Source organism: Brienomyrus brachyistius, chromosome 21 (assembly GCF_023856365.1).
Source record: "Brienomyrus brachyistius isolate T26 chromosome 21, BBRACH_0.4, whole genome shotgun sequence".
In the NCBI taxonomy this organism is placed as follows: Eukaryota; Metazoa; Chordata; class Actinopteri; order Osteoglossiformes; family Mormyridae; genus Brienomyrus; species Brienomyrus brachyistius.
This window is the reverse complement of record NC_064553.1, coordinates 15,686,195-15,706,134: the sequence shown is the minus strand read 5'-3', so window position 1 is coordinate 15,706,134 and position 19,940 is coordinate 15,686,195. Positions and strand designations below refer to the sequence as shown.

Below are 19,940 nucleotides of genomic sequence, written 5' to 3'. Positions count from 1 at the left end.
GTATGGCCCAACTCGTTAGAGACGGCCTTCAAAAGTGTGGCACCATACGCTGATGTAATACAGACGCCTGCGTGAGGAAGAAACACACATACATTGTCAAAACTACCGCCAAGCGTTTTTATTGGACGACAGACCCTCCACCTCCTCCTCCTCTCATTCTTTGCTCCAACTTTATCATTTTCTCCCAGAGTCTCAGTCTCTCAGAGTTTCTCACAGACTCGCGCAGGGGCACGGCTCTCAGCTCTCCGGCATCGCTCTCTCCGAGGATTATCCGAGCCCGCGGGGACCTTAGCGCAGTACCGCACCAGACACAGGGTTCTAAGGCCTTTGCTGATTCTCCAAAGCCCGGGACCTTACCGCGGTACCGTAACACCAGACACGCCGTACGCTCACGCTCCATCAGGTAACCCACCCCCGCTCGGCCCCGGCTGTGCCCGACAAAATAATAACTTATTAAAATAACACACACACTCATAAGCACTCTCCTCAATATAGCACTCTCCTCAATATAATTTAAAAATAAAATAATAATTAAATAAATCATTTAAAATAAATAATTTATAATAATAATAAATAATAATTTAAAATAGGGGGCGGCATGGTGGTGCAGTGGTTAGCACTGTCGCCTCACACCTCTGGGACCCGGGTTCGAGTCTCCGCCTGGGTCACATGTGTGCGGAGTTTGCATGTTCTCCCCGTGTCGTCGTGGGGTTTCCTCCGGGTACTCCGGTTTCCCCCCACAGTCCAAAAACATGCTGAGGCTAATTGGAGTTGCTGAATTGCCCGTAGGTGTGCATGTGTGAGTGAATGGTGTGTGAGTGTGCCCTGCGGTGGGCTGGCCCCCCATCCTGGGTTGTTCCCTGCCTCGTGCCCATTGATTCCGGGATAGGCTCCGGACCCCCCGCGACCCTATAGGATAAGCGGTTTGGAAAATGAATGAATGAATGAATGAATTTAAAATAAATAATTTAATAAATAATTAATAAATAAATCCAACTCCCGTGACGTCACATCGTACCACCACAACCAAGCCCCGCCTACACAAGCCCCGCCCACAAGTGACCTTTTGACCTGACCTGTCAATTTGATGGAAGCGGTATTCCATCCCTCTCTAATATAGATTGCAGTTTAGGAACATTAACCCACATTAAACCTTTCCTTCTAATGGGCCTCAATGGAGATGGAAATGCCGGACATGAGGTGAAGTACATGTTCCTAGCATTTCGGTTTTGATTTTTTGCCAGATGAAAGTCTTTATGACTGGATATGTCTGAGTGAAATGTGGTGATTGGTCACTGTTTGCTTCCAGCCAGATTTTAAGCTTTTTCACCTTAAGCGTTTTACACCGTCCCTTTCACAGCTCGACTAAGGTTGCGGGGGATCAGTCTGTCACCTCAGAAAGGCGACCCGAGACGCGATTGCAGACAAGGAATGCTGTGCTATAACTATAACTATAGTCAATTCCAATTTCCACTTTGCTATCATCCAGCAGGGGAGAGGGCAGTCTCCCCCACACAGCTTTGAGACAGAGAGCCCTGTGACCCACTTCGATCTCCAGGCCAATGGGGAAGCACATACAAGCAGTGGGGTTTCTAGTTAATAATTCTTCATGACTATTTTCCTATAATATACAGTATTGTGAGTGCTCTCTGCATAGCAAGTGTACTATGATTTAATAATTCTTAGAAATCTGTCCTACTGAAAAATACTGATATGGTATGAAATGAATCAAAATAGTAACCAAATTAAGATTCACTTATGTCCAGGATAGACAAAAGAGGATCTTCAAATTTTGCCCATTTTCCAAATGTACCCTGAGATCGTGGTGATTTCACGCTTTGTTTGTCTTCGTGGTGTGTGGCGCAGTGGGGCAGTGGTTAGCCCTCATGCCTCTGGGACCAGGGTTTGAGTCTCAGCCATCGCTTAGTGTGTGGAGTCTGCATGATCTCCCTGTCTCCTCTGGGTATGCAGGTTTCTTCACAGTCTCAAAACATTCATCCATTTTTTGAAACTGCTTGTCCTATTCAGGGTCATGGATGAACTAGAGCCTATGGGTGTAAGGCACGGAACAACCAAGGACTGGGTGTCAACCCATCGCACAGCACACTCACACACATGGGCAATTTGGTATCTTCAGTTTGCCTCAGCGTGTTTTAGGACTTGGGGGGGGGGGGGGGGGGGGACACTGGGGTACCTGGAGGCCCCCAAAACAGGGAAAACAACCTGAAGATTATGTACAAAAGGCCCAAAAGAGAACATTCTGGAACTGATCATGCACAGTAAAACGGCTGTATCACCTTTAAAACTGCAGGGAATACCGATACATCAACCAAAACAGAACCAGAAGAAAGTGTTTATTTAGAAATTCACAGTTTCTAATGCACGACATCACTGTACTTACAGTTTCTCCCATGTCAGTAGTACTGGACAGTGTCGCTAAACAGGATGTCTTCCCACAGACCCTAAACCACGGTTCCGCCTCTCAGTGGCGAGTAAACTTCACGAAAGCTGGGCCGGTCACAGGAAATATGTACACAAAATGAAGACAAGTTTTAAAAGTGCTCACTGACAGCTAATACATTTTAAATAACGCAATTTCTATCCATTTGTTAGAACGCACATTTAAAGCATACTTAAAAATATTTACCCAATTAAAAAAACTTTACGTTGCATTTGCATTCGCAACCCATGTACGCAAATATTTATACCTCTGAAGGTAAATTCTGATAATCTCCTGCTCTAAGCAGACGTACTGTTTTTATGTCTTATAAAACATCGCTGCTATAAAATCCCATGCTCCCTTCGGGGTTAAAATAAAAAACCCTACACAAGAACCGCCTGCGTACATTTTGGACAGAGGCGATTCTCTTCACCTATCTATATAATCTGGACTTGAATTTACACAGCTGCCCATGAATAATAAATTAACGCTGAAGAATGATATCTAGCAGATGATAGAATGACAGGGGAATTTTTGTGAAGATGACAGACTGGAATGAGCCGCACGGAGACTGACAATGGGGGAAACTACAGTGTCGACCTGGATGTTCAGTCATAAATCCATGGTAAGGAAAGAGAGATTCTCCAGCAATGAGCGACTTCTGCAGGTTATTCGATCTGCTTGGAATGTCAGAGTTTACAGAAACGATTTAAAATATAAATAAATCTGAATGGACTCCAAACCCCGTAAAGCACAGACCAGAGATCCAGCTCAGTTTGCGCCTGATGTACAGGTGATTCGCGGAAGATTCATGGGAAAGTGGATTTAAAGGCTGGGTTTAGGGGAAAAAATGAAACTGGTTGAAATTAAGCATTTTTGCAGTTAAATACCCGTTCCACTAGACACCCAACAAACACAAACGTAATGATTTGCATTATTACTGAACTGCTTCATGCAGCCACTGAGATGTACAATGTCGTCCTGAGATAAGCGTAGCTGGCTGCAATCAATGCCTTTTTATACATGCATCTTAGAGAATTTACTTCATATTTGCATACTTTGTCAGTAAACGGCATTTTTCCTGTGGTGCTTCTAACTTCTGACACAAGGGGGAGCCATTGAAGCAAAAAAAAAAAGGCCCCTGCATGGGGATGTCAGTTAGCAGTTAGAGCAGGGGTGGGTAATGTTATCCAGAAAGGGCCGCTGTGTATGTGGGGTTTCACTGCAACTCCCTACTGGCTGAAAATTCCTCACACCTGGGTTTGAACAGCTGACCTACAGGTTATCCCAGAAACCTGCACACACACTGACCCTTTGCAGGTAAGATTGGAGACCCCTGAGTTAGAGGCTCGAGCACCACAACTAGAGGTGGATTCAAAATGCTGCGTTTGCACAAGTCTGCATGTTGTGGGGGAACTAGTTTTCTTTTTCTTTTGGGGGGGGGGGGGGGGGGGAGTTCCCAGCAATGTCATAAAACTACTGCAAGCCTGTTGTTGTGAGGTGGGTATTATACCATGGGGGGGGGTTATGACAAGTTATTTGTTGTCAAGTGCAGTGGATGGTGTTCATTTTTAAAATGAGAGAGGGGACAGGCGAGTGAGAAGAACGTTCTGGGGTTAAAGCCCAGATTCGATTGGGCTGTTGGTCTGGGAGGAGGGGAAAAGAGATGGGGAGGTCTGAAGGAGAAGGCACATAAAGCAAGAGGGATTGTTGAAGGTGGACGTCTCAGTCCACCCCTCTTCTCCCCTGGTATTGGTACGCTCCCCATTCTGTCCAGTCACATCTCTGCAGCTCAGACAGGGGAGTGTGAAGTCTGTCAAACAGGTCCCGAAAGGGCCGGCACCCGGAAGCCAGCAAGGCCCCCCCTCTGTGCGCCTGGAGGTGTGGCCAAGGTGTCGGCCAGTCTAGAGCGCCTCCGTCTGTAGCCCCGCCTCTCGGGCTTGCCCCTGATGGGAGGCTGCCCACTGCAGAGGCGGCTGCAGGCTGAGGCCGAGATTCCGCAGAAGTAGGACTCCTCAGAGTGGGAGGATCCCTCGGAGGAGCCCTCGGAGGTCGGGTCCACTACCCCCGGGGCGCGCATTAAGCCGCGCGGAAGTCTGCTGTAGTGCGCAGCCCCATTGGGCAGCGCGGAGGCTGGGACCAATGGCCGCAGTGTCTCCACCCCCTCTACCTTTGTGGTGTGGAGCTTCTTCTAGGGGGGGAGGCAGAAAATGTACATCCATGTCAAGTATTTTCATTGTCGTATGAACCAATGTCTGTACTTTTCATCTAATGTGGGGTCAGCAGGAATGGGGTTGGGGGGGGAACAAAAACCATTACGGTCCAACGGACCCCTACCTTTCTGTGCTCAGGAGGGCGCTTGAGAGGCTCTGTGTCAGCTGGAACTATGGAGCACAGACACGCAAATGTTAGACTGGCTGGGCAGGCTCGAACCCGGCACCCTGCGGCCAGCGTGTCAGATCAACACGCAGGGACGCCCACTTCAAAACATCTGAAACGATCATTCTGAAACCTTACCCTCAATCACCCTACAGAGACAGAAGTCACTGATGCGTCAGAAGAATATAAATCCATTTGAATTCTTACTTTTATGTTAAATGTGTGATTATTATATGTTATTACGAATATGTTTGAGAAGCGAGACCATCCAGATGGCGTCTGTCAGTAAATGCTGAGGGCGCCATTTTGAAACTATTGTTTCAAATGTTTCAAAACTGTCAAAACACCGAGGAGCTCTCGACAACCACCAATCTTGCCCAGCAAAACACCCAAATGCCAAGAAATCTTTCAAAAATATCCAGAGAAAGTTTTGAACTATTTTGCCAGTTTAAAAGCCAGTGGGAAGGCCGATCATGTGACTGCCACTCTGACCTGCAGCTGCAGTGCTGAGTCGAAAGCAGAAGCATCAGTAAGTTTTGAAACAATTTCAACCTGAATGTTATCACTGTGAGTATCTGAAACTGCACAGATGTCTGTTCGGGATTCCCCATCTGGGGATTCCCCTGCTGCTGGGCTTGGCATGTGACAGGCACTCAGATGTGGGTCCCTCAAGGACATCGAGGGCGTTTTCTGTTTGGGAGCAGATGCGGAGGCACTGGGTGTTTTTGGAGTCCCACTGTTTCCAAACTCCCAGAGTATGGGCGTGATTTCACAGTAACGGGAAACGCAGCCAGGTCTTGGGAACGTATGGGTCTGAACAGCTGAAGAAGTGCCTCACCTGGGGAAAACTGGAGCGACCGGGACCTCACCAGGGGACGGGGGACCTTCCGCAACAGGCTCATGTCATCATATGAGGAGAAACACCTAGAGAGGAAGAGAGAAAACGGCTCAGATATGACGGGAATGTCAGTCAAGTGCAAAGAATTACCATTAGAAGAAAGTCCAGAGATGTGTTTTATCTAAGACAGTCGACGTAACCCAGAGAGATGTGGTGGCATTTGTGCTACGTGCCTCTTAGGGCTCCAGTAGATGCCGTTGCTGTCAGGCTCTGGGAACGGAGGAGCAATGACTCTACAGCACTGGATGCAGAGCAGCACCCCAAGGGAGATGCAGAGGAGCAGGCTGAGCAGCAGGTAGGTCTGTCGGCTGGAGGCCTGTGGAGAAACCATGGTGAGATGTCGCTCTGGGCTGAAGCACCAGGCCGAGGGCGGCTCCCGACATGACCTTACCTCTCTCTGCAGGCTGTGCACCGTGGCTGACAGGTTGAAGAGCAGCTCGCTGATGTTGTGCACCTGGACCTGCAGAAGCTGGATGGACTCGGTCTGCTTGTGGTCCTGAGGGGCATTTAGGGTGATGTCAGCGTTAACAAAGGCTACCAGAACCAGCTGCGTTTTGAATAAAAGCGCAGAGTAGTAGTTCACCTGCTCCTCCGCCATTTTTGAGGTATTCTGAAGTTTGATGATGGTGGTGTTGAAGGCTTTCTGCATGTCGTCCATCTGCTTCTTATACCTGCAGAAATGGCCAGATCGGAGAAGTTCTGCTCAGCATAAAAGTCTGTGGCGGTCCGGTGGACCTGCCCATTGCTGGAGGTAACACTGAGGAGGTCCTCCAGGGACTCTTCCTGTTTGTCTGGGAGCATCTGAGGCGGCTCCGGGGACTCTGCAGAGTCTGCCTCTTTCTGGGCCTCCCCAGGCACAGCCTGGCCTCCCTCTGGATCTCCTGGAGGAGCTGGCACCTCCGTGGCCAGGGGGGTCTCAGGAGGGAGGACTTGAGTGGGTGTGGTGGTGCCTCGGTGCTCAGTGTCAGCCCTGGGGTCCTCTGAGAAGCTGCGGATGGAGACACTGACCTCACTGCTGGTGTCAAGAGTCCGGCTCTCCTGCTGCTCCTGAGCACCTCCCCTCAAGGACATAGCCCCCTTCTCCAGGAGCTCCTGGCTTGAGGATATAGGCATCTCAACCGAAGATGTGCCGATGGTCCCGGTTGTAGTGATGAAGCCTTGTAGCAGAGGAGACGGGGATTGGCTGGGCTCCAGGGCTGGAGTCTCGGCCATATGAGTAGGGCTGTGGGGGACCTCCGTCTGCCCGGGAATCTCCTCAAGGGTGGAGGTGGCTTCTTCCTCAGGAAGTGGCTGCACGGTGTGGTCCAGATGTTGAGTCGGTGGGGTGTGGATGTCACCCTGACGCCTACGTCGCCGGCCCAGAGTGACGGAGCACCACAAGCGGAGGTACTCCAGAAAGGTGGCACGGCAGGAGATCCCAGAGAGCTCCTTGCAGAGGGCGTTGCTCTCCAGCTGCCTGGGATCAGGCCCCCCTGAGGTCAAGGGCTCCCCCTCCTGGTCATCAGGCTCCACTGCAGTCACAGTTACCCGGTCAGATTCTTCCTCGTCCTCCTCATCCTCCACAAGGACCACAATCGGACTCTCTTCTGGCACGGGGGGCCCTGGATCCTCAGGAAGATCCGGCAATTCCGGATCCACAGTCTCATTCCTGGGGGGAGCACAACATGACCAAACCATCACCAAAGTCTGACCTGGCTGAGCTACAGTGAATTAAACAGCTGATACAGTAATTAAACACAAAAACCCCCAGGTGGCGGCTGACGGGCATGATACTAATTAACCACCGCATCCATGTGAAGCACCCCCCCCCCCCCCACCCGTGTGATCCGGTGGTTCTTGTGTGGCACTCACTCTGGGACGGAGGTGGGGGGGAGGCTAAGCAGGGTCTCTGTCACAGAGGAATCATCAGTCACATTCGCAGCCTCCGCAGACACGTTTCCTGGGGGGAGAGCGTGGCTTTAATACTCGGTGGATTACCAGGGTAACGATGGTGGGATAGCGGGAAACGTCGGGGCCTCGTACCGTCCTGAGTGGCACTGCCCCCCAACACGTTGACCGCAAGGTTGTTCACCATATTCAGGATGGCATCTATAGCAAAAAAACACGCACATACGCACACAGACACACAGTGAAAAGCCACATGGAGACAATCAGCCCCCACAGGGGCAGGGTTAGGTTACATTTTGCTGCAATGCTTTAACGGTGCCCCCTACAGGTTTACAGGGAAACTGACTTTTAATTTAATCATTAATATCACTCGCTGTGTGTAACCAATGGACTCGATTGAAGGGTCCATGTGGAGGAAGGAGGACACATTTATTCCCTGAAGAGTGTAAAACGACCCCGAACTCGTACCCGTGGCAGAGTCGATCAGGTTCTTGGAGGATTTGTCATCCGCCTACAAGGCGCGCGGTGTGCCGGTGATATCCAGCTCAAATACATAGTCGGGATTATTAATAGTCAGGCATCTGGTCAGGTAAAGTTGGATTACTACATGTACAATATAATAATCTATACCACAAGTGTGTCTGCTGTGGTGTGGCATGAGTAAATAGTGTCCTGTAGTAACGGACTCTGGATATAACGGGCTTTGGATATAACGGACTTTGGATATAATGGACTGTTTTGCCAGGTCCCTTGAAGTCCTTTATAACTGGATTTTACTGTAGTGCAAAATATAATTGAAAACGCACAATAACGACACAGTGAGATAACGAGCCAAAAAGGTGTTCACAGACACGGTACCTGATCAGGCTGAGGGGGCAGAAATGTTCAGACCCAAAATGGGACAGCAGTTCCACCTACAGGGGGCACGATTTTTAAGAAACAGATTAAGAAAAGGTTCTATCATAAAACATGTATCAGTTTAAAAAATAGCTAGGAGTGAGAATGACGGTTATGCCACGACAGCGCTAACCTTGATGTACTTGATGAACGTCTGAAGCGATGGAACGGAGAAGAAGAGGGAAAAAAGTGAGCGTGGAGGCCAGCTTCATGCCAAGAGCAACTTAGCAACCAGAGATTAAAAAAGCACTCAGATAACCTAGAAACATGGGGGAGGGGGGCTAAAAGGGGGTCAGTAAGGGTCTGGGGGCATGCCAGAGGATTGGGGCGAATCAGGCACGTTCCACATGCAAGCCTGACTGCCTGTGTGCATGAAATGGCTACTGGCAGAGTTTTGCAGCATTTTAGCTCAGTTCCAGATCACTGAAGGTCTCTACTGACTACAGATCAAGAGACAGGAAGTTAGAAACGACAGGGCATGAGACAGGACATGCGAGAGGGCATGCTCGGGGGGGGGGGCATGCTCCAAAGGGGGCCTCTTCTAGAGCCTGGGGGGTTCACATGACTACCATCTGCTGGTGTCTCTAATGAAAGTCGGTATGTTGGGCTGGTGTCCGCAAACCCTAGGCTGTAGGATTGCTGAGATTTTGCAGACCTTAACTGCACTGAGATTCACCCTGTAAATAAAGGTGACAAGCTCCTTACTGATGGCTTAAGAGGGGCTGTGCTGGAAAATCTCTTAGGACTCGATCAACGCTCTGACCAGCTCTGGCAGACTGTCCTTGGCATCTCCCATGATGCATCGGGGCTGGCCCTACCTTGACGTATTTGGCGTAGAGCTGCTCGTCCAGCGGGAAGCTCTGCACCGTGCGTTTGTCCTGGGCGTGGAAGGTGCCCAGCTTCATCCACTTGTTGGTCGGATACCTGGCAGAGGGAGATGGAGGAAGAGAAGGCTAAGCAGCCTGGAGCTTCGCTTGATACACAGCTAAGGTGTGTCGGAGGCAGAATGTGGCTGACCGGTCGCTGATGGACACCAGGAAGTCCTTGGGCGTGGAAGAGAACAGCTCAAAGTTGGCGATGTCCAGCTGCTTCACCTGGATGGGTTCGCACAGCTCTATGACAAACCTGGGAGGAGGAAGCAGCTGGTAAAGAGCTCAGGAGTCTCCAGAGGTCACGTTGCTGAGCACAGGTACCATGCCCTCAGCTCAGGACTGCTAAGCACACCTCAACACGCTCGCCAACACAGACCGGTAAGCAAAACACAAGAAAAACACAAAAATATAAAAGTAAAAAATAATATATAGCAAACTGAAAAGAATATACAAGAAAACAAGCTTCTGACGGTCACAGAAATGGGATGGAGCTTCTGGTTTTGAATTGCACTTTCCCCAAAGGTTACTGCTGACTTTGGGGTCTACCATGACATATAGTACAGAAGAGTGTGAACTCACCAGATCTTGTTGCTGCAGGGGTTGAGCATGTAGAGGTCCATGTTCTCCATGAGAATCGCTGAGGTGCTCTGAAAAGCACGGACCTTCTCACCAACCGTTCGACTTGAGACATGAGAGAGACTGTCCCATCTCTTAACACGCTTACTCTTAGACACATCAAGCCTTTAAGAACTAATGGGTTCGCAGGTGTATCCAAGACGGCTTTCAGGAACACATAGATCTGAGATCTGGAGCATATTCTGGATGGTGACATGAACCATCAATCTTTTAAATGCCTCCATGTCAGGGTTTCAGAGGGTTTGGAGACCTTCAGAGTGTTAGAGTGTATCTGTGTATTTTATCATATTATTATCCTCCTATATGTGTACGTGCAACCCTTAACAACTAACCCATGGCCCAGAAAGGGTTGCAGACAAGATGTCCTCACAGGGGCCTACCAGATTGTGACGCAGGAATAAGAGACCTTGAGAAAGGAAACAGATTCTGTCAGCATAGCAGGGGACCCACCTTGAGATATGTAATGCTTTGTATTAACCCTGTTTCACGGAGGCCTCACACAGCATTGACTAGTTAAAGACAAGACCCATGTAACCCCTCCCCTACCCTATAAATAAAGAAGCCAAGGGACTGTCCGGTGTGACACTCAACAGAGGCGCAGATACTGTCTGTTGCACCTGAAGTGGGCACCCTTGCGCAAGTAAAACAGAAAGACGTGTGCTGTCTCGATTATTCCTGGGTCCTAGAAGTGGAAGTGTGTGAGTAGTAAGCTGCGGCGCTTCCTCACACAGGAGATTGTAGGAGTGAAAGCTACGGCGCTTTCTCCAACATAACTAGATTGTAGGAGTGAAAGCTACGGCGCTTTCTCCTAACACAGAGTGCGCAGGGCACAGGGCTGGGAGTCATCCTGGATGGGATGCCAGTCCATCGCATGGCAGACACAAACAGTCATAGTCATACGCACTATAATCTTAAGACGGTTCCTGAAGGTCAGCAATGGTACCTTGGCCTCAGTGTTCGCTGCCAGGACTTTGGCTCCACATTCCACCGATGCATAGTTATTAAAGTTCTGCACCTTCTTCATGACGACAGGGCTGCCATTGGAGGATGATGAGTGGGCAGACTGGCCTATCAGAGGAAGAGACGGACCTCACAGAAGGCAAACACCTGACGGGTGAGGGTGACTTCTCACCTCAAGTCTTCACAGATTAAATCTGAATTCACCATGTGTGACTTCTGTACCCCACATTCCTCCTCCTCATCATCATCATCATCATCAGCACAACTCACAGTGTGTTAGATCTGCATCTATCAGGGTGCCCCCATCAGGAAAGGTGACTCACTTTTCTCCTTCTCCATCATCTTCTTCTTCCACTCGTCAAAGGTGGGGATGTCACCATGGTCTTTGCCAGGGATGGATGGGTCCTCCTTGCCACTGGGAGTGTCGACGGCCTGTCATCGGCGGCAGAAGCAAAATCCCCGTGAGCAGCAAACTCACCAGGTGACCTACAACCTGTGCCCTGCGACAAACCTGTTTACCAATGAGCAGCTCCCGCAGAGGCTAAGGGACACACAACTTGCCTGTAGATCACAGTGACCATCTCCAGACGTACAACTGATAGAATCAGCAGCTCAGTCTATGTGAAGCAGGCAGTAACATTTACATGACATACAGAAGCCAGGAGTTGCGACTAGAAGTCCAAGACCAGAGCAAGTAGGAGGTCCAGCATGTACACACGCTCGCACACACACGCACACACACACACCATATCATATTAGTTGATACATCACCATTACTGAGGCTGACGTGACCCACACTGCCAGCGATACAATACATTAGATACACATTAAGCAACTAATGCGATACGACATGATTCACCCCTATTGCGATGCAGTGCAATTCAACACAATTTGATTGAACACAATGTGATTCAATGCGATATGATGCCAAAGAATATGACACTATGCAATTCAATACAGTACAGATACAGAACAGTTCAGAAAGGGGGAATCAATCTAAAAATTACTGGTCAAATATATTACTCGTCAAATATAAAATTACTGGTCAAAAATGATTTGTCACATTTCTAGAAAAAAGGCCTTATTAATTATTAATAAATCTGATTTTACCAACACAGAAATGTTAGAAACGATGCATCCCGAGTTCATCCTAAATTGTATCTGTTGTACACTTTATAAAATGAGGCAGTCCATCATAAACTCTTATTCCGGTGCACCGTTGCGAATGGGGGACTCTTACCATCCCTGTATTATGTACATCATATATACAACACTGCAATACTGTAAGCAAGTTGACATATTCCGTTTTTTTAATATCTAATGTTTAAGAAAATTGTCATATAGTATAAAGAACACACCACCACACGCAAGTTCTCTTTTTATGCTATCAGAACAGTGGGATTCACATTTATAACTGTAACACCCAATACCAGCTATTTTCTGTGTAATAAAGAAATTAACATTTGTCTATATCAGTAAAACAATCTAATAAAAGTCCATGGAAAAATTTGTCAACATTTCAACTACATACGGCGAGAAGCCCGAACTCTTTCGGACTCAGCCATTGATAACAGACGCTATGGTCAGCTAGGTTTTCTAATGCTAACGTTAGCGGTGCGTCGTACGCTACGTCCGGTGTCTGGTCAGTCTGTGGTTTTTGAGAATCGATACAAAATATTGCGCAAGATTAATGTGATGTGTCTGCAGTAATTAGCATGGTCCTCGAAGGATGTCATAGACACTGAAATTGCCCTTAATATGAAAAAGGCAAGGGTGTAAAATTTGGACTGCTAACTCGAGTGTGATTTTCAATTCCAGACCAGTCTGCACACGCATTTACATGCATGCAACAGTTTTATTACCTCGTAACTAGTCTGTAGGGTTTGCTGACTGTCCCAACGCTTTTCAGGTAGCTCATTTTAGGTTTATAATGGAACAATATAGATTTGCCGTATGATTTCCAGCTTGAGCCTCACGTCTAATGCGTGAGTCTTGTTTTTATACTCTTAACATATCATTATAATAAGCGGCTTCTTGGCATCACTAAAATATACCGCACATTGTTTTACTTACATTCCACTAAAATGCATAAATAGATAAATAAAACAAACAAACAAAGTTACGTTTCACTTTAAACCAACATGGCAGCGCGCCCTTATCCGCCATTTTAAAGAAACCAGTTAAATCCGAGCCGCGCTTCATCCGAACAGAAAATACCGGATAAGTGTTTGGCCAAAGCAGAACCCACAAGTTTATCCTGAAGTTGTTTAGCCAAGTCAGGGACCAGGTTAGCTTCAGGTTAGCAACTTTTGGTACTGACTGACCTAGACTGTAATGTACATTTGACGGGAAATCGCAGGTTTCCGTCAGTTTACCTGGTTTAACACAGCTGCTTGGTTACCAACTAAACCAGAGTTCTGGGTTACCCATCTGGGGTTAAACATGATCCATGTCGATTAAAAGAGATATTTCGACATAAACGTCTTCATTTTAAACAATGCTATGATAGCTTGAGGCCCAAAGTAAAAAAAGAGAAATTCAGCCGATTAGCCGCTAGCGTGCCAATTCCGGTCCCGAAAAGACAGACTGTCTCAATAAAATGTGATATTTAACAAACGTGTCAACCAGCAGTAGTAGCATTTATTAATATCCGTGCGTTATGACTGAAATGAGCTCATGTCAAACCATGGTCTTATACACAAGAAGAAAGGAGCACACAAAGTTGATTTTAAATATATTTATATTTATTTACTTATACTTAACCTATATATTATATATTTACTTATATTTAACCTATATATTACAGATATATTTACTTATATTTAACCCATATATATTACAGATATATTTACTTATATTTAACCTATATATTACAGATATATTTACTTGTATTTAACCCATATATATTACATATATTTACTTATTTAACCTATATATTACATATATATTTACTTATATTTAACCCATATATATTTACTTATATTTAACCCATATATATTTACTTTTACTGAACCTATGTATAATACATGCATATTTACATTTATTTACATATATACATTATATACATGGAGCAGGGACTAATGTCTCGCTCTCTTCTTTGGAGGCTCTTTGGCCGGGGGCTCGTCCCACACATCGACCTCGATCAGGGGGGCATAACCCTTCAGCCCCGGGTTGCCAGAGGTCTCCGCGATGTCAATTATATTTTTGTCTCCCACCTGTTCGGTGAATTTCGGGCAGGAGACGGCAACCCACAGGCGCTGCTTTATCCTGCGCCCCAGATCGAGGGAGTGGGGGCGAGGTCGGCCAGAAGGGTAGAGCAGCCTTGGTTCCACGAGCCGCCGGTACATCGCCCTGTACTCCTCCACGCTGCGCCCGTGGATCCTCAGCGGCTCTGTCCTCCTGGCCTCCCAAAGAGCCTCCAAGGCTGGGTCTGTGGGATCCTTTGGGGGTAAGGGTTGGAGATCCGGGAGATCCGCTGCATTTAGGGCTCGACGCTCGTCCCGGGCCTTCTGCTGCCTCTGATCTGCCTCTTGAATCACTGTAACCTGAGACTCGCATTTTGGAAACAATATTGAAATTAATGCATGATATATTTGATGGATATTTTAACCAGAGAAGTTACAAAAATATTAACTTCAAACTTACACATCATGTGGATTTCAATCCAAAATAATCTGAAGACAACGTAGTAGTTCAGCAGGAGTTGAAAATCGGTCTTGATCGCAGAATGGTCAGGAGTCTGTCTGTCTGCTGTTATGATTCAAACTTTGTAAAATGCTGGTGATAACACTGCAGAATATTTGCGATGATTTAAGATGCTGGGCACCATGGATTCCCAAAGTAAACAACAAATCTTTGTATGAACAGCTTAAACTCAACTGATGTGCTGGTAAATGGTATAATAAATAGTATAATAAATATCTAGCCTGGCTGTGGAGGATGTCATTGATATTTCTAGCTGGCAGGAATGACCTTCAGATTTTTACATGTAAAACCTGTACAGATGTTCTATTTGGTCAGTCTGCCATTTGTACTGCACATTACCACAGTATGAATAAAGAGCAAGTAGCTCTTCTGGAAGAACCCAACTTCCATCATCCTGTTCTGGTCAGGATCTCAGTGGGCCTGGAGCCTATACTGAGCAGCGCAGGGCATGAGGCTGTACCCCATCCCTAACGTTGGATGGGATGGCCAGGCCATCGCAGGGGAGATACCCAGTCATACATTGTAGGCATATAAATGGTGTCACTCAGCTAAACTGCATGACCAGAGTAGTTATGGGATTCCTATCTAATATGGTGAGATCATGCACCCCCCTCCCCCCCCAGCCCTGGAGGTATGAGGCATCGGTGCCAGTGTCCACTGTGCCACTCTTCTAGAACATATTAGTAAATGTCCACACCACTCATATTTGTAACACTATAGTTCAGGAGTGTCTGTGTGGCCAGTTTAACCACAGTTTTCATTATTTTCATTTTTTCGGAAGCTTTTTAAATTCCGGGTTCTTTTGAGAACTAAAATTGCAATTGTAATGCTGTTAACAATGTGTACTGGATGCATATCTGACTTTCAGAGTTTTTTTAGTCCTGCTCTCTGTTTAGCCCAGTTCCTTAGTTGTGTTACTTAATGATTTCTTTAGTTCATTCTTATTTCTCCCAGCTTGTTTCGGACCCCTCGCGGTCTTTTTGCTTAGTATTTTACCCCAGGGTGCTCTGTTTTTCTTTAATAAACCCCATTTTCGTCTTGGAGCTGCTAGTGGATCATCACCTTTTTCCTGCCTGTGCCATAAAAGATTAGCCTTTTCAGAAAGTATAGGCAGCGCTGTGCTTCGCCTACTACCACTTAGACGTTTTTTGTTGCAAGCACAGGTCACAGACCTGTCTTCAAATTTTATATTGCAAGTTTAGTGACAAACACCGAAAATAATTGCCAGGTCACAAGCACAGACCCCCTCTAGCCTTTAAGACAAGGGGGGCAAATAAATAATCCAAGTGTGCAGAAAATCAATAAAATGAAAATTAGACACAAACTAATTCAACTCAAGAAAGAAAATATTATTAAGCTAAGAGAAGTAGAGTTTTTAAGTTTACCATTCATGTAGTACTGGAGACTCACTCAGACCATAGAATCATACAGAATAGCATTAAAGACACAATTTAGTAATTTAAGCATCCAAAATGAGTAAAAGAGGGGCAGGGCGACTGCTCATTTGTACTACTCCCTGTATACTTTCTCATAATGCTACACCATGGGGTTCCTACAACAGGCCTTGAAGAAACCTCTGTCCGGGACAGGTTACTTGTCATACAGGTGGACCACAGTCATCATCAATGATGAGATAAATACCTATTTCATTAAATGATTTAAAAATAACACTTGAATATTCTAATGGAACGGTAATTCAACGTGTACCGGCAAGAAACCTTCAGCATACAACACAATGTTTTAAGCAGCAGACATGCTTTAATCACAGGACTTGTTCACCATGTCACATTAGGCAAACAGTCTTGTCCTGACAAACTGCAACTACTGTACAAGAGACGTATCCAAGAAACGGTCATATATAACATGCCTTCAGAAATTCATGACACACTGTCTGATATTGCAATACAGTTCATAAAAATGCCCAGGGGGAACCTAAAACAAAAGGAAGATGACACTTCACGATTCTAATACACATATCACTTAATTTCAGAGTACCGCAATTCACATAACTTCTACTATAAGAATCCCACACCGACATGCCAGTTAAAATCAGGCTCAGATGACGCTTCTAGCTGCAGAAGAAAAATACATTTGTGACCAACTTAAATTCGGCCTCAATGTCTGCCTCTTAAAATGCGACACTTCATTCCCAATATATTTGTCTAAATACAAATAGATTTCATAATGCGGTCGATTTGCTGAGCAATACATGATCTGTCTATACATATCCAGGCGACGGCTTTTTGTTCCGCTGATACAATCATGTAACCTTGTTAGCTTTGACATGTGGTGACATTACAGTGACATTGTTTTAAAATACTCTACAGTAAAATAGAACAAGTGTAAGGTGATTAGAGGCTACTTGAATAAAATTAAGAATGTCGACAAAACAGAATGAACCTTTAAATGTTTCACGTTAAAGAAAGCGTCTATGTTTGTATGTTAAACACCTGTTGGCATAAGCGCATGCAGTTTACGACCGTATGCTTCTCCATCACCTATCAAACACTAGGCCCGACGGTGCTTAGACAACCACACATAACATGCAAACCAGAAAAATATGCACATGCTTCTGGTGGATTTCAATAGTTTTGTATGTTTATTTTTTATTTATTTAAATGTCGATTAGGTTTTCTTCTAAACCGTGTATGTACTGAATGAAAAATACAGCAAGCTTTAAGACCAGCTAAAGATGGTATTGCTAGCCAGCTCCCTCCTGGCGTTGACCGCAGCATTAAGAGCAAATATACACGAACCTGGCTAAAGTGTCTCGGGGATAGTTAGCCGCATCTTAGAAACGTAAGAGCCCCACTGTTCGCAGCGTTACATCAGCTAGCGGCTCGCGCCACACCGCACACTCCCTCGCGCTCAGTGCCATTGACGTGTCCGACATATTACCGTCTCCATTTCCCTTACTAACCGATAGGTGGTAAAGTAAGAAAATGAAACTTCGCTCACTTTTCGCTCAGAAATCTCACTGCAAAGTGGATGACGACTGGTTCTGTTGAATTAGGACTAAGTTTCATTAAGTGTGACACATGGTGCAGCTCAGTTACTGGTGTTAACATGGCATCCTCAGTAAGCATCTCAAATCAGGCACCCGGATGCTATAAGCATAGGCCTCGGGGGTCACCTTGTAGGAAAGCCAACATTTACTGAAAAGCCATCTTTATTAAAAAATAACTAAGGCTTTATTCTTTAAAGTCTTTAACGTGTTTTAATGCGACTGCTAAATGCATTTTTCTAGCTCGTACTGTTATAAATTAAATGCTGTTAACCAGGTGCACTCGTAGTTACAGCTTTCTCTGGACCTGACCCTACACTGGGTACATGCATGGGGACCATTGCTGACATAAGGATCTAATGCCTAGGTGTCGAGTCTCACGGTTAAAACCCCCAGTCCCCGTGTGGCTCGGGGTTCATCAGCTGGTAAAGATTGGTAGATTCCATGAGAGGTACCCCTTTAAATACGCTTTATTCCCACCACCTCACAAAATTAGTACATTTTAAAAACACAACCGTGGTGCATACATATAACAAAACATATGTACAACTTTTATTTTGAATAATAAAACACACGGTCATGGTACATTTTAAAAACTCATTTGATAAATGTACATAAACATTTTTGTACAAGCTTGAAAAATACAACACACGAGTACATGATACATTTTGAAACACTTGTGCAACTTTGAAAATAAAAAAACTTTATGTTACATTAACAAAATCTCCTTTGATAAAAACCCTACAAAATTTTTACAACTTTGCTTTTGTAAAATAAAAGCCATGTTCATATTAGATTTCAAAACTAATTCACAAAATGAATGCATAAAACTTTGTACATTTTAAAAATACGTTTGTGCTGCAAACAAATAACAGAATGTTTTTGTAAAACACCCTGTTGGGTTATAAGTGAACAGTAGTAGGTCTAAGGTTGCCACCACCGTTGAGAACTACATTTCCCATAATGCACCAGCAAAATGGCTGCTGATCACAAATGAAAACACCTGAACAGGAATGGTAGCTCAGTCTTCAAACAAGCCAAGGAACAGCACAGCAAGCTCTACTCAAGAGTTTACTCCAAAGACACCAATGGTTGGTAAATGTTATTAGGTTATATTAGTTAAAAAGAACTAAAATGCAAAAGCTTTCATTTTGATTTAATTGTCTGTTTGACGTTTGATTGTCTTTATTACATTTGATGTTTAACTGTTCTGTTGTTTGAAGCGAGCATTTAATGGAATTTATTATTTGATTTAACTTAATTCACTAGATTAATTTTATTAATTCATTTGAAATACTTAGAATGGTTCATTTGTTTACCTTAATTTAATTAATATAATCTAAAAATCTCATGTATTGTTTTAACATCTTACAGAATGACATGGTGAACCTCTGTGTCTGTGCTTTGTAGGTTATCAACCTGACGGTTCAAACATTGGTTGATTAACTTGAAACCAACAAGTCTAAGTTGGTAAATAAAACTCAACGAAAGGTGAATCAAGAGTTGTCCCGGTGTGTCCTTTTGGAGTGGAACTAGAGTGGAACTTAACACACCCCAAACATCTTACATCTTAAAACATCTGTACATCTTACTTTGAAAAACGTTCATGTTACGTCTTAAAACATCTGTACATCTTACTTTGAAAAACTTTCATGTTACATTTTAAAACATCTGTTTATCTGAAAAACTTTCATGTCACATTTTAAAACATTTGTACATCTTACTTTGAAAAATTTTCACGTTACATTTTAAAACATTTGTACATCTTACTTTGAAAAACTTTCATGTTACATTTTAAAACATTTGTACATCTTACTTTGAAAAACTTTCATGTCACATTTTAAAACATTTGTACATCTTACCTAAAAAAAATTTCATGTCAGATTTTAAACATTTGTACATCTTACTTTGAAAAACTTTCATGTTACGTCTTAAAATATTTGTGTAACTAAAAACTATGGTCAAGATATATTACCATTCTTTAAAGTTTTTAATGTGTATTTGCATTTAATGTGTAAATGCAGCTTACTGGTTGCTATTAAATGTAATTAAATAAGCATGTACACCTTCTTTAAAATAACAAGACTATATCCTAAATTCTTACACCCTTGCCTGATTCCACAGTTCCTACCCCCCACTTATGTGCCCCCCCCCCCTCCCACCCTTCCATGACTTGTGAGATAAGGAAAGCACACTTCCCAACCTTTGGTTGTGCGCTTGTGCGCATGCTTGGGGTTTTGCTCTGTGTGTGTGTGTGTGTAG

General features: G+C 44.9%; 2 protein-coding genes across 2 annotated transcripts in view; both read right to left on the bottom strand.

The window, feature by feature from the left end:
• The window catches only part of LOC125716679 (SUN domain-containing ossification factor-like), a gene marked incomplete at its 3' end in the record, with an annotated part of 45,654 nt that overhangs the window by 11,020 nt on the left and 14,694 nt on the right, over positions 1-19,940 (bottom strand). The gene's annotated exons all lie outside the window — the stretch shown is intronic.
• On the bottom strand, positions 8,649-10,436 carry LOC125716676 (SUN domain-containing ossification factor-like). Its single transcript, XM_048989260.1, has 3 exons — positions 9,953-10,436; positions 9,519-9,626; positions 8,649-9,425 (listed from the first exon to the last, which is right to left on the bottom strand). The coding sequence occupies exons 1-3, from the start codon at positions 10,000-10,002 to the stop codon at positions 9,203-9,205; spliced, it is 381 nt and encodes a 126-aa protein (XP_048845217.1). The 5' UTR covers positions 10,003-10,436; the 3' UTR covers positions 8,649-9,202.

Excerpts from the sequence above, each read along its gene's own strand:
- LOC125716676 (XM_048989260.1), bottom strand. The coding sequence starts at position 10,002 with ATGGAGAACATGGACCTCTACATGCTCAACCCCTGCAGCAACAAGATC. Across the intron at positions 9,627-9,952 it reads CCCTGCAGCAACAAGATCTG|GTTTGTCATAGAGCTGTGCG; the intron begins GTGAGTTCACAC and ends TCCTCCTCCCAG. Across the intron at positions 9,426-9,518 it reads CTGGTGTCCATCAGCGACCG|GTATCCGACCAACAAGTGGA; the intron begins GTCAGCCACATT and ends TCCCTCTGCCAG.